Genomic DNA, 15422 nt, shown 5'->3' on the forward strand with positions numbered 1-15422 from the left:
AGCGACCCAAGAATCACCAAAGTCCCAAAAGTCCACCAATCCCAAAGTCTCTTGGGTCCAGCAACCCAAGAATCACAAAAGTCCCAAAAGTCCGACAGCCCCCCAAAGTCTCTGTCCATGATCAGTGCAGCCCCAGAGTTCAAAGGGGGGGGGGGGGGGGTGAGCAGGGTGTTAAGGGGCACCTTACGTGATCCGAGGCCAACCGGCTGCTTCTCCGTGGGGTTCCACCGCAGCCTTCACCACGAACTGCTCCACTCCACCCGCAGGCCCACTCCTGCCGTCCCACGAACTGCTCTGGCAGCCGCTCCCCGACCTGTGAGCCGCGCCGCTCCGCCCCGCTCCGCTCCCCGACCTGTGAGCCGCCCCGCGCCGCTCCGCTCCCCGACCTGTGAGCCGCCCCGACCTGTGAGCCGCGCCGCTCCGCTCCGCTCCCCGACCTGTGAGCCGCGCCGCTCCGCTCCCCGACCTGTGAGCCGCGCCGCTCCGCTCCCCGACCTGTGAGCCGCGCCGCTCTGCTCCAGCCGTCCCTTGGGCCGCTCCCACAAGGCTCTGCTCTGCTAGCTGCTCCTCCAGCCGCTCCGCTCACCGACCTGTGAGCCGCTCCGCTCTGCTCACCCCCGCTAAGCTAACTTAGCCAATATAGCTTCAGGCTCCCCCACTAGTTAACACAGCCTCAGTGATCTCAGCTCTTAAATAGCTTTAGCTCTTTTGTGATTTCAGCTCTTAGTGATTTCAGCTAGTAGTAGGGGAGCCCCAGTGCTGGTGCACTATTGGCCCAAAGTGAACTCAGCTCAGCGGTCTGTAACTAGACTCCTAAGGGAATCAAAGTTAGCTCTGACATTCAACAGTGGAGAGAGGAGGAGGTGCAATTGGTGTTTCAGGCCCACAAAAGGGACCCACACCACCAGGTACCAATACCTGCCCCCAACCTCTCTCAATTCGCTGGGTTTTGTAACCCATGCCCCTTGACAAGCAAATGCTACTTAGGTAATGGTGAATGACTCACTCAGTCCTTCTGTCATACAACAGTTCCACTGGCCTTGATTCACAGAATCAGGGTAACAAAACTTTATTCTTCCTGCCCCAATAACAGAGAAACTGGGGATCCCACACCAGCCAAAGTAACCACTTTGAGTTGCTGTGGTTTCATGCCAGGCGAGTGGGTGTGCCTATGCAAACAAGATCAGCTCCTGGAGTTCTTTTCCACACTCGCCATAATTCACCACCAGATGTCAGGGTAGAGCTCATCCTGACTCTGCTTACACACACTATATTGTGAATGCAAGAGTTACAAGCAATTTTTAAAATAATAAAACATTATTTGGTGACCAGGCCAGGTTAAATGTTGCATTAATGCTTTGGAATTCTTTAGGTTTGAACTCCAAAAAACTGTTAGACTGTACCTTTAGTGACGATTAGACTGTACCTTTAGTGACAATTTCCTCTTACCTCCCCAGTATAGGCCTTGTCTTCTCTACTGAAAAGGGTAACTAATACACATGAGCTATCCCAAGGTAAAAAAAAACAGTGAAGACCAGTCACTTTACTTTTACCACAAAGTGAACTCAGTGAGGTCAATCCCTTGAAGTGGGTATAAGGCTCTTTATCTTGTGATAAAACTTAAGTGCCTGGACTTCCTTGCGTTTCTACCGCAGGATAGATTGTGCATGCGTGTTAGTTGCCCCCTGATGCTGCAAGACCGTGTATGAGGAGATCCCTGATTATTTACATCGGATAATAGTTACAGTTAACGTCACAACTCAGCTTCCACCCTGAAATCCACCTTTCAACTTTATTTATTACATACACCTCCCTAACCTAACACATTATCCTGGAAGGATATTACAGTCCTTAAGACTTAAACTTAGTCCTTCACTCCTATGGCTGAGTCTGGGCTTGCTGCACAAGCAAGATGCTCGTTTCCTGGAAAGAAAGAAGGGACTTCCTGGCTATTTTAAGAGTGACACTGACAGGCATCGGTGGAAGTTACTGAACATTCTCTAGCCAGAGGAACAGTTACTAGGACACAAAGGAAAAGAAGAGGGAAGTAATAATAAAAAATATGTGAAAAAGAATCTTTGTCATGAGCTCTGAGAAGGGCTTAGAATAGGAAGGGGAATGATATACAAACTACATTTATGAAAACATTATTTTGATTTACATCTAACTCTAAATGCAAGAGAATATAAAGTAGTGTTAGGGAACAATGACAGTACAACATACATATATATAGTTAGATACAAGACAATATCCTCAAGAAGCTGAGCTACACATTTTAATGAGCATCCATGAATCTGTAACAACTGAACAGTATAAAGTAAAACAAGCAAATTCTAATGCTTAACTGAGGGCCAGTCTTCATGTTTTCACCTTACTGGTAGAAAAAGCACTCCTTTTCTTTTATTTAGTTACTTCACGTGCCTGTGAGCCAAGAACTGGTGGAGGAAAATTGGTGTTCTCATTTAATTTTCTCTTATTTTCTTCTAATAAGGTGACCACGCTCTAAACAAAAAAAGCAGAAAGATTAAGGGAAAGGGAAGGGTTTTAAAAAACAAAACCAGTAGAAACCAGGAAATCAATATGTAAAATAATTATTCATACGTATCTCTGTAAACTTCTAGCCATTTCTAGAAGACCTTTGCCATACTGAAAGACAAAACAATGGCATATTCAAAATCTTTTTTTAGATTTAAAAAAAATATATAATATGATGATTGTTTTTAGCTACCTCATTTTTAACAGTAGCATCTGCTCCTTTATCCAGCAGCAACTGAATCAACTCTTCATGGTTATTTAATACTGCCACCTGCAATATAATTAGAATACTATAATACATAGTCTTATATTACAATACTGTTATCTGCCACAAGTTATTGTAAGTTAGTTACATTACACAGGCCTCAGTCTTGTACTGGGATCTGCTAATGTGGACTCCAGTGCCCAGGCAGAGTTCCACTGGCTTCAGTGAGATTCCAAATGAGTGCAGAGATCAGCACTAGCTGAATCTGAGGCAGGATCTGGGTTTTAGACAGCAGAGAAGGCTCTGCGATAATATGTAGACTTACAAAAATCAAAATATCACACACATGTATTTATAAATATTATGGATTTAAAATGTACAGGCTATGTTAGTCTGTGATGACTGAAATGATAACATGATACAGAAAGCATTTTATCATCTTTATAGAATACATAACTATAGTACTTCAGAAAGATAAATTCTGAAAGGGTGAGAGAATCAGAGGACTCATCCTAATAAAAATACATTTGAGCCTATGACCTCTACTCAAACTAAGGTACTGTTATTTTACAAACCAAACCAAACCGTTTTTTTAATGTATAATGTATTAGTAGAGGAATAGTAGTAAATTTTTCCCTTGAATAAAATCCCTCTAGGAGTGAATGAATAACCACTAAAAAGCAACAGAGGGTCCTGTGGCACCTTTAAGACTAACAGAAGTATTGGGAGCATACGCTTTCGTGGGTAAGAACCTCACTTCTTCGGATGCCAGAAGTGAGGTTCTTACCCACGAAAGCGTATGCTCCCAATACTTCTGTTAGTCTTAAAGGTGCCACAGGACCCTCTGTTGCTTTTTACAGATTCAAACTAACACGGCTACCCCTTTGATGAATAACCACTGCTATCCTACTGCACATCTGAGTTAACAAGAATTTTCTAACTGTAGTCAAATTCCTGACCTTAATTGCAAGTACACAACTAAACTGATTATTGAAAAAGGCATACCATTAAAGGTGTTTTGCCATCTTTATCTTTCATATTCACATCTGCTCCTGCTTCAATTAAAAGAGATGCCACATCCTTATTCCCTGTTACTGCAGAAACTCTCATCAATGGTGTCCATTCTAAGCATGTATCTTTAGTATCTACCTATTGCAGAAAGAAAGGCATTTCTCATACTTGAAAAATAAAATCCATATTTAAATAAACAAGGATTTTTCACATTGCTGAGCAATTACTGAACAAATCCACAACCACTCTGAGTGCAATCAAATTGTGCCATAAACCTAAAGGGACTAACTCACATATTTAAAATAAATTATATGCTGAAGAGCTTTGCTGGATCAGGGCTACAGTACTCAGTACCTTCCTTGCTGGATGAAGCCCATAGGAGTTACAATTCTGGCCGGCCTCCCAGAGGATATTAGTAGGGTTACCATACGTCCGGTTTTTCCCGGACATGTCCGGCTTTTCGGCAATCAAACCCCCGTCCGGGGGGAATTGCCAAAAAGCCGAACATGTCCGGGAAAATGCCGGCCGGGCACTTCCTCTCCCGCGGCGGCTCTGCTCCTCCTCTGACTCTTCGGCTCTGTTTAAGAGCCGGGCTGCCCAAGCGCTATCGGCTTCGGGCAGCCCCTATACCTCCAGACCCTGCGCCGCCGGAGCCCGGGAGGGGAAGTGCCCGGCTGGGGGCGCAGGGTCCGGAGGCATAGGGGCTGCCCGAAGCCCAAGCGTTACCGGCTTCACGGTTTGCCGGGCAGCCTCCAGACCCTGCACTCCCGGCTGGGCGCTTCCCCTCCCAGGCTCCAGCTGCGCTGGGGAAGCGCTGGCCGGGGGCACAGATTAGGGGGCTTCCCGGCAAACCGTGAAGCCGGTAGCGCTCGGGCAGCCCTTTCCGCGTGGCTGGGAGTGGGAGGGAGGAGGGGGCGGAGTTAGGGCAGGGGCCCGGACCCCGTGGAGGGTCCTCTTTTTTTATTTGTTAAGTATGGTAACCCTAATATTAGTAGTAGTACTTAGGGTACATATTTTAATTGGAGCCCCAGAAAGTTTCTCCTGCAGGCTCCAGTGAGTACATGCTCCTTTTAAGAGGAGGCAATGTATTCCTTGCTCTGCACCCAAGTTGCATGGTAACTGCTTTAAGAAAGTAGACATTAGAAGTGACTCCTGTATGTTTTCAGGCCTTTTAAGTTTGTGCATGGAGAATAGATTTCTTCCTCATTCAAAAGAATCATAACATCATTATGTATTTATTATTTATTGCAATTTAAAATAACAAAAATGCAAAGCATTAGGCACCCTAAACATATAATTAATATTACAACAAAACCTCAGCAGTATGCCAATCATTTAAATAAGAAATCTCCTTTCTACCCCTTGATTCTGGAACCTTTGTACTACAGCTCCAGTAGTAAACCTGAATATGGCTGGATATCTGATAAATTAAGTATTCAAAGTCCATATTCTTTTATGGTAAAATAAAAAAAATGGATACCAAAGAAGAACATGGTAAGAACCTAGATGAAATTATTTTAAATCTGAAAAATAGAAACATGCCATTTCTATGTCAATATTCATATTTTTCAGACTGCAATATGCAAGTTTAGGTCCTGAAAATATACAACTCATTTTCCTTTAGGTGGAGTCATTGTGGAATGCAACAGGATCAAATTTCACTCCAAGATTTGCAGATTTTTCATTAATCAGTAACCTCTACTACCCTACTCACTGGGCTAAGAATGCTTTCTGACAATAAAGTTATAATGTGAGGTTTCATGACCTATCTAGCACATAATCCCCTTCTCTCTCAGTTTGCACTCCTGCAGGAGCCTCTATCAACAAGACATTTCTTAATCTGAACTTGTTTTACAGGTCATTTCTTGGTGCTTTACAGTTCTAGTATTCTCAATTAGAATAACATTATACCCATCAATCTTTATCTCCATATCTTTAACTTTTCATTTAGCCTCCCTGCAGTCTTCAACCAGAGCTTGATTAAATTATATCCACCAATTTGCTAATATTTGCTGAGCTGTTACTAAGAATATCCCATTTTGTTTGCTAATGCAAGTTTGTGTCTCCAGATGGTGCGAAATCAAAAGTAGGCAAGACTGCCTGTCTCCAATTTCATGGAGGCTTGGGAGCAAAACAAAATGCCAGATTTTTATTAAAACTATAAAACCTTCAATTTTAGGCTCTTCAGGGTCTGTCTATTTCCCTATTAGCTATCTACAAAACAATTACTAAAGTATAGTAATTTATTTATATAAACAACAGAATTAAAAGGCAGCACTTCCCCCAGCCTCCTATAGCAGATTCTCTATGTTCTTATCAGAACTCTGACCTCACCTTCCCCCATTTTTTCTTCAGTTTCACAATTCCTAGATGTTCAGGACCTATGTCATGGTCACGGTCACTATCCATTGAGCAATATGATGCACTCCTTTATCCCAAGGGGCTCAGATATATACTTAGCGAGCACTAACATTCCCAAAGTATCACCAGACAACCTCTTTATGTCCCATAAAATGCTGTTTTCTCTTAAGAACACACAGATAAAATCCATACCTGACAGCCATCATTAATCATCCATTCAATAACCTCACAATGTCCTCCATCCACAGCCCAGTGCAAAGCTGTACAACCTCCCAGATCTCTGACTTCCCAAGAAGCTCCTTGTTCTCTGAGGTATTTAATAATATCCAGGTGACCAGCAAAACAAGCTAACATTAGGCTGAAACATAAAGAGAATTATTTTGCTGGAAGAACAGGACATCATTATTCTTCTTACATTGTTGACTTACTTTAATTTGGGCAGCCTTTTCTTGTCAACTAGTAATTTTGAGCTGACAACCACCAACTTTACTGATATTTAATGTACAGCTATGCTGTAACTGTCCTTGGGAGAGGGTGAAAGAAAGGCACAAGACGACCCTTCACTTCCCCTGCTGCACCCCACTCTGCCTCCAGTGCTCCAAAACAGAAGAGGACCATAATGCTACAGCCAGCATAACCCAAATACAGAGGAGAGAACTACTAGTAATGAACACCATAATGCCACCTTCCTGCATGCTGGCAAGCACGTGGAGGCCCCAGAATAGAAATGGCCATTAATGAGTTCATCTTCAGACAGCGACACTGGAACCATTATGCTTTCTCCAGCCCTACACTGACATAAGAGGCAGTATGTTTCTCAGCCTTCTCAGGTTGGCAACCCCTTATTCAAAGCCAAAAATGTTTGAAACTCCTTTACATTTACTATAAATGTTACAGTAAAAAATGCATCAGTAATAATCCTATTAATCTGTGTATCTTTGAGAAGTTAACCGAGAATACTAGACCTTAAGGGTAAGGGTGTGCAGAGAGCAAGGGAGAAGATTTTTTTTGCTTTAGATTGTAATATAATTTTCAATGCCTCGTGATCACCCTGACTGCCATTCATGATCCCCACAGTGAAATACTGATCTAGTGGATGGGAGCACTGGACTAGGGAATATGGCTTCTAGCCCCTGCTCTACCACTGCCTCAGTGAGTGACACTCAGCAAATCACTTCACCGTTCTGTTTCTCATTTCCCCTCCCACCCTTAGTGTGTCTTGTCTATTTAGATTGTAAGCTCTTTAGGGCAGAAATGGTCTTCCTATATTTTAAACACTACCTAGTACAATGGGGCATAGGCACCGACTCAGTGGGTGCTCTGGCGCTGGAGCAACCATGGGGAAAAAAGGTGGGTGCTGAGCACTCACCGGCAACCCCTCTACCAGAACCTCCCCATCCCCACAGTGCCTCCCAACCGCCGGCGAGTCCCACGGATCAGCACCTCCCCCCTCCCTCCCGGCGCCTCACGCCCGCCACAAACAACTGCTTTGTGGCATGCAGGAAGCTGGGAGGGATGGGGGAGGAGCGAGGATGCAGCGTGATCGGGGGAGTGGGCAAAACTGGGTGGGAAGAGGCGGGGTGGGGGTGGAGCAGGCGCGGGAATGTGTGGAGTGGGGGCGGGGCCTAGAGTGGAGGCAGGGATCAAACTCCCCCCCCCGCCCTCGCGGCACTTTGAAAAGTCAACGCCTGTGCAATGGTGCCCCTGATGTTGGCTGGGACATGCAGGCACTACTGTAATATATTAATAACAATAACACTGTCAGAGACACAAGGTGGGTAGGTAATATCTTTTACTAATAAAATATTACCTCACCCACCTTGTCTCTCTAACATCCTGAGACTGACACAGCTACAACTACACTACATACAATAAAGCTATTACTCAGGTGATGCACTTCCTACTCTAACACAGTTCTGGCTCTTAAAGCCTTAACTGAATCCTTAAGGTGAAACGAAAATATAAATACATTTTTTATTCAGAGTATTAAAATTAATACAAGATTAGCCTGTAATAATAACAACAACAACAACAATAATAATGCTAAGATGATGTTTTGACTGGCCACCTGCCTAGATAACGTCTAAACAATTGTCTCATTAGTGATTCATTAATTAGTTTTAATTAATTAATTAATCACTAATGAGATAACGTCTAAACAACAATGTCCCAGCCAACATCAGGGGCACCATTGCACAGGCGTTGACTTTTCAAAGTGCCAGGGGGAGCGGGGGGGGGGGGGGGGGGGGAGGGGAGTTCGATCCCTGTCTCCACCCTAGGCCCCGCCCCCACTCCACACATTCCCGTGCCTGCTGCACCCCCACCCCACCTCTTCCCACCCAGTTTTGCCCACTCCCCCGATCACGCTGCATCCTCGCTCCTCCCCCATCCCTCCCAGCTTCCTTTCCCTGTCTCCACCCTAATATCTCTTTCTCGCTAATCTCTTTTAAATAAAATAATTATATAGCTACAAAACTATACATTCAGCTAATCTACTCACACTTTGTGTTTCTATTACCCTTGTCTTCTCCCTCTGACAAAATTTGGTTCTACACCCAACTGTCCTGTATTGTCCCTATTTAGACTGCAAACTATCAGGACAAGGACTGTCTTATTTTATTTTTGAACAGCACCTGTCACAAGGGAGTTATTCAAGTACACAAACAATGAAATCACACATTTAATTTTTGAGCCCTTAAATTCATTGTCAACCATAATAAAATTGCTCTATGTTAATAATACAAGAAACATGAATCAGTAACCAATCATCATAGTTTTCCCTTTATTTTTAAATTGGAAAGAATCTACTTTATATTTATCTATCACAGTCTTGTGTATATACACTTGCTAATTTTAGTTGATATCCGACAGTCTTCAGTCTTTCTCAAAACCACGAACCCTGGCATCAAATGTGTGCATGGATAGAGATGAAAACACACTTTACCAATGCACAGGAAACAAGACAAATATATTTCTTTGGCGAATGTGGAATAAAGTTTATTGAATATTGATTCTCTGTGTATAAGAAAGTATACATAAATTATTGAACCTGCCAGTTCATTACCAGACAGAACACACGTATGTGTGCATACCACAACCCCAGAAAGCCATAACTGGCCCATTGATCATCCAAGGGGGCAGGGAAACAGATTCGTGATCTGACAAATAGAGAAGCAGATGGACAAATATCCTGGGACACTTGAAAAGGTTCATCACTGGGAGCATTTGTCTTTTGGATCACATATAGAACCAGGTAACTCTACCTCTCATGGTCTGATTTACTAAGTACCAAACAGAGTAGCCTAGTTATGAGTGGAGAGGACAAGCAGGATAACAGAACTGCCAGAAAGGGCTGCCTGGAGCTAAGAATGCAATGGGGAAATCAGAGTGGCTACACTAGAAACTCAAGTAGCTACAAATGGACTGGGCCACCTGAATGCTTCAGGGGTGACAGCTGTAAGGGATCCCAGCAGATTGGTAGCAGTCTCATCAGAGAAGGAAGTAGGGTAACAGCTGCAAGTGAGGGGATAGGCACAGTAAAGAATATACAGAAGGAAATCACTGGGGAGTTCAGGTTCAAAGGAAGACGTTTGTGTAGAACACCGTGAGGCCAGACTAGAAGGAACCCAGACAGCATCAAGATAGTGGCACAGATAAAGACAAGGTCCAGGAGAAACAGAGAGACCTAGCAGGCTTAACTAGATTTTAGGAGGCACCGCCTTATGCAAATCAATTAATTGACTAATTTGCATATTTAAAATTCACTTATTACCATAAACTTGTTTTTAAAAATTGTGTGCGAAATTAGTGATGATGAAAGGCACTGTCATGATAGTCCTGGTAAATGATACATTCTGTTCATCTCCAGGGCAGCAGCAGCCTCCATATCCCATGCACTTATCAGTCTCTCTGTTGAGTCTGCCCATTATTATAAAGCATTGCGGTGAGTTTGTGATGTGGGAGCAGACACACACCAAATTCATCTCACATAGGAGCCACCAAAGAATCACTAGATGGGATCAACTTTCAGCTGAATATGAATTTTGTATAGAGGCTCTAATACAGAACAGCATACGGTGCCTAACAACTACATATCTATCATATCTATCAGCCACTTCTCTTATCTTACTACAGTCTGTTCTAGTGTTTATTTGAAGAGGGGGTTGTTCCTTGAAGTTGTTTTTATTTGTCTCTTTTCTTTACAAATATGAGTGAATTTAGAGATTAGAGCCATCCAATGAGAGTAAATACTGTGTAAGCTTCCTCTTCAGACCTCTGCTAATGCAGCTGACTCCTGATCTACTATTCTCTTTTCTAATGAAGTCCTGTATTCTTCCTGAACAAAGATTCCCAGTTTACTGAACTCCATAGTAATTTATGATGTGGTCAAATGGAGACTAAGATTAAATCAATAAAACTCATTTTCAGTTGTGACCAAAACTAGAATCTGAATATCAGTTTCCAGAACTGAACAAATATTGATGCGGTAATGCATAATACCAGTTCCCCAAAATCTCTGGTAAAACAATATATCCATGCAGTACCTGTCCTTTCCACTTCCATTCTTCTGATTTACATCTGTTCCATTCTGTACCAATATTTTCGCAAGCCTATATAACATAAAATATTTTCATCAAGAACAATGCCCAGTAAACTAACATTTCTCATTAAAATAGAAACGCTGAAAGAGTAAATAAAAACTTAGTTTTGCACACAGTCTATTACTGATAGTAAAAAAATATATATCCTAAAAAGGACTTTTTTGATTTTCAACAATAAATACATAGAAGAATAAAATAAACACTCTGGATTAATTTTATAAATTGTCAAAGTTGCCTTTATATTATGAAAAAAAGAAAACATCAATAATATTCTATTATACTTTTCCTAAACTGACCATCTATTATTGTGCTCCAATATAGTAGAAAAGTGTAAAAAAAATCTATCATGCACAACAAAGAGGTAAAAGAAAAACAGTAATACCTATCATATCCTTTCTGCGAAGCAACCATCAGAGCAGTAAAGCCTAGTTTATCAGGAACATCCACCTTCACATGTCTTACAGGAGGAGAAAAGAAAATGTTACAAACTAGTGTATCTCAAATATTTTCCAGAGACAACTATAAATCTTTCCACAACATATTTCTAAATAGTGTCTTATAAATTCAAAGCATTGTAATCACCTACTAATTTTGCCAACAGTGTGAAAGTAAAAACCATTAATCATTTTATCAAAAATTCTGACTACTATTCTTGCTGACTTCTATTATTACAGTTTGTTTTTTTATTGTTTTTTCCATAGAAATTCATTGACAAATATTTTTCAAGTTTCATTTTTCCAAAAAAAAATAAGCTACTTAAAAAATTATAGCTGCCTAGGTAAAATCATATTTTTAGGGAAAAAATAATTTCACCATGTCAGAGTTGAGGTTGGAAATATAATGGAAGTCAAATAATAAATAGAATATTCTAATAAACATTTGAAAAATCAGGAAAATTGGACAACGTTTCACAACAACCTTATTCTAACCCTGTTGACTTAACTAGGATACTAGTCTATTATACAGATGAAAGCAACTAGAAATTGCATGTTACTGATTGCAACTGAATGGGATAGTAACTTGCTGAGTGATTAAGATATATACTTTTACTTAAATAACTCAATGAGTCTGTGTGCATCTCTATGATTATGATATTCTATGACATTTGTGGTCAATTATGACGAATAGACAAGAGAGATGTGCCTATCATAGTGGGAGGATGGATCAGGTTGATACAATGGGTGAAGTAGAATGCATTCCTTTACTCACACTGGGCTGCTAAACAGGGATGGTATCTCTGCACATGCAAAGAGCTGTGGAGCTAAATCCTGGAATGGGAGCCCATCACCCGGTCTTCACGCAAGATACAGATAAGATGTACCTCAATCTGTGCAGCACATTAAGCCTTTCCCTTGCTCTGTCAGATATAGTAGGTTCAGGCCACCACATTCTGGCCTTATCTCTTGGTTTTCCCAAAAAACTTGCTCCTGCTGATGCATTCTATACTTTCTACCCTGCACACCTGCCAGAAGTGGTACAGCACTTTAAACAGCTAACTACTAACACCACCTAAAACAAACCAAGTTTATCAGACGCTAAGTAGAGAGTGATAAACATCTACAGTCCCCGCTATGCATGTGAGGAGTGCAGCGAGCAGAAAGAGTACCCTGGCTCCACCACATCTCACCCCATGGGGGCCATTCCCCACTTACCAGGCAAAAGCCACAATCCATCCACCATCTAGTATGGGGAGGAGGTGACAGTCTTAGTTCTAGATCAGAGGTGGGCAAACTATGGCCCACGGTCCCCCTCCTGGGGTCATGTAGTAATTTTTGTTGTCAGAAGGGGGTCATGGTGCAATGAAGTTTGAGAACCCCTGCTCTACCTTTCTGTTTCATCAGAAGTCCCCTTTTTCTTGTGTTATGAGAAGGGGTGAATATAGGTGCCCATTTTCTTTATTTTGTACCCTTTTATGATATCCCCTCTGCCTTATTTGTCAACTCTGTAAAATAAACACTCCCAGTTTCTTCAATTTCATTTCACATGGAAGTGTTCCCATGCTTCTGATCATCCCCATTGCCCATACACCTTTACCCCGATATAATGTGACCCGATATAACACGGGTTTGCATATAGCACGGTAACCCCGGGGCTCCAGCAGCGGGGCTTGGGCGGCGCTTTAAAGGGCCCGGGGCTCTGGCTGCTGCAGGGAGCCCCGGGCCCTTTTAATCACCACTGGAGCTCTGCCGCTGCTACCCCCGGGGCTCCGGCAACAGGGTTCGGGAGGCAATTTAAAGAGCCCGGGGCTCCGGTTGCTGTGGGGAGCCCCAAGCCCTATAAATCACTGCTGGAGCCTTGCTGCCGCTACCCCGGAGCTGCGGCAGCAGAACTCGGCCGGCGGTTTAAAGGGCCTGGGGCTCCGGCTGCTCTGGGGAGCCCAGGCCCTTTAAATCACCGCTGGAGCCCTGCCGCCACTACCCCGATATAAAGGGGTTTCATCTATAACGCGGTAGGGATTTTGGGCTCCCGAGGACCGCATTATATCAGGGTAGAGGTGTATTTGGATCACATCTATTTCTTATATACACTTTTTAAGGAAGAGTGATCAAAACCAAATGACATATTCCATTTGTAAAATGATATAACACAGAAAGCCAATTTGTAATTTGTCACTTTATCATAAAATGTGCAGTCTAATTTTTAGGACATGGGAAAACTAAATCATTGAAACAAAACACAATAGCATCATGCAGTTTACATGATTTCATGTCCACTGTAACACTTTATAGATATTTTATCATCTGAATATTTTCTCACCCTCCCTGAAGAATGTTAAGAACTGCCTCTACGTCATTCATACTGACAGCTCGATGAAGTTGCTCTCCGCTCATCGGCTCTCCTGTAGAAAACAAAATAGGAAAGTATTTGCAAAACAGTTCAGAAATTCATTCTAGTGGTGTTGCCAAGTATTGAAATGCTGCAAATAAATGATTAGCTTTCATATTTTTCAGTACCACTTTTGGATATTTTCTAGATTACTAAATTTAACAAAAGAATCTGTATCACTGTTACATAGCTGTTTTTATTTAAGAGGTGACTCCTGAAGTGTGGTTATACTCACTGGCATCATTCTCACAATACAGTATGCTCATTAACTAATCTTTATCTTTTTTCATTACCATTTTTAAAAATCAATTATTTTAGTGGAAGACTAATGCCTTTATATACTTCTGTATTGGAAGTGAACCTATATCTGGGAACTAACATGTTAGATATTAAACTACTCTACTGCTCAGCCAACATAGTACAATCCCTTGAATGCTGTGGTGATTGGGAGAGATCTGGCTTCCAGTTCTCTCTTAATTCTTTCTTGAAGGGCAAAACTGCTGTGTCCGACCATGATTCCTCCTGTCTAGGGTTTGGACCATGATCAGCCTACCTTTATTCACAAAGATGATATCTTCCTACAGCCCATTTGTCAAAATAAAAATAAGAACCAAACACCACCCAGAACTAGAGTAACAGCTGTTCTAGATATCTTCTCTCATAACAAAAGCCAGTTGTAAAATGGTATTTCCTAAACAAATCAAATGTATTGTTCCTCGTGCCCATAAATGTGCCCAGTTTCAATGGGGCATCTCTAAAACACACTAGTTCCTGTGGTAATTGGTAAAGACCAGATTTCTAATCCATATGCCACACTTTTTGTGTTAGTCTAATGATGAACATGGGCATTAATGAACCAAAAAAATAGCAACCTTCTTTTGAAAGCGGAATGATCTCTTTCCTACTTACAGAGAACACAACTGTAGTTGAGTTGTAGCTACCTAACCAGGTCATACGAAAGAAAACTAGGAGAACACAGCAAATAGATTTGATTGCTCAGACTCTAGGTCCAGCACGAAGTGTTGCAGGTCTCTCCCATGAAAATTAACTAACCTTTGAAATGTCTGGTTGCACTCTGAAAAAGTCAGGGCAAGGATGAAAAAGGGCATTGCATGTAAAGCCTGTGTTGTGGAAGTAAACTTCAAAAAGTGGAAGATTTTGATTTGATTATTGGATAGGCACCTGATGACAGCATGCCAAGTGAGTCAAATCCTGTTGCAAAACAAGCAACTAGTGGTTAGCCACATTTCAGTTTAAAAAGCTTCAGACTGCATATTTTCTAGAACCTGTATGCCTCTGCATTTTAGGAAACTACATGTTGTTAAAATGCAGTACTGACTCAAAGCAAGATTAAAATCATTCTAATTAGAGAGTGTGGAAGTATTTAAAGAAAGAAAATGTGGAGGGTTAGTGTGAAGATACTGCAGTTGTCATCCTTTGAGATAGCTACAGAGTTGATGACTTAACTTGCTTGTACAAGACATTTGTTAACAGTTTTCAATTGCCAGAATATGCTTATTTTATTTGCCTGAGAATCAGCTTCAATAAAAATTAAAGAATTTGGCATATTATTTTAAATCTTAATTCTGCAATGTTTATAGTGTTTGAAGTTCTTATTAGCTAGGTAGCCCAAGGGTGGTATTTTTTAGGGCAGTGCATCTATGTTTGAAAAGTTCCACAAGTCATTCAACAAGACTCCAAAGTCAGCCATTGCATCAGGAAGACCAAACAAAAGCAAAGAGAGTGGACACTACAAAAGGGAGTGATGCTGTTGTAGCTGCTAAAACAGTTTACCATGAAAGAAAAGGAGCAAAGTAAACAAGAGAGAATAAGAAAAAATTAGAAAGAAAATGGAGAAATTAAAAGAAGATAAAGATAAAGGA

General features: G+C 41.6%; 1 protein-coding gene across 2 annotated transcripts in view; it reads right to left on the reverse strand.

The window, feature by feature from the left end:
• Positions 1-475: 475 nt before the first annotated feature.
• The window catches only part of FANK1 (fibronectin type III and ankyrin repeat domains 1), a 68845-nt gene continuing 53898 nt past the window's right edge, over positions 476-15422 (reverse strand). Inside the window, exons 4-11 of one of the 2 annotated variants that reach the window (XM_054035137.1) lie at positions 13471-13552; positions 11096-11170; positions 10657-10722; positions 6305-6470; positions 3746-3889; positions 2729-2806; positions 2602-2646; positions 476-2502 (exon numbers count right to left, since the gene is read on the reverse strand). In XM_054035137.1, coding sequence (XP_053891112.1) covers positions 2401-2502; positions 2602-2646; positions 2729-2806; positions 3746-3889; positions 6305-6470; positions 10657-10722; positions 11096-11170; positions 13471-13552 — 758 coding nt within the window. In that variant the 3' untranslated portion in view covers positions 476-2400. The remainder of the gene's footprint in view (positions 2503-2601; positions 2647-2728; positions 2807-3745; positions 3890-6304; positions 6471-10656; positions 10723-11095; positions 11171-13470; positions 13553-15422) is intronic. The other variant, XM_054035138.1, reaches the window with a different exon arrangement.

This window comes from Malaclemys terrapin, chromosome 7 (assembly GCF_027887155.1).
Source record: "Malaclemys terrapin pileata isolate rMalTer1 chromosome 7, rMalTer1.hap1, whole genome shotgun sequence".
NCBI classification, from domain to species: Eukaryota; Metazoa; Chordata; order Testudines; family Emydidae; genus Malaclemys; species Malaclemys terrapin.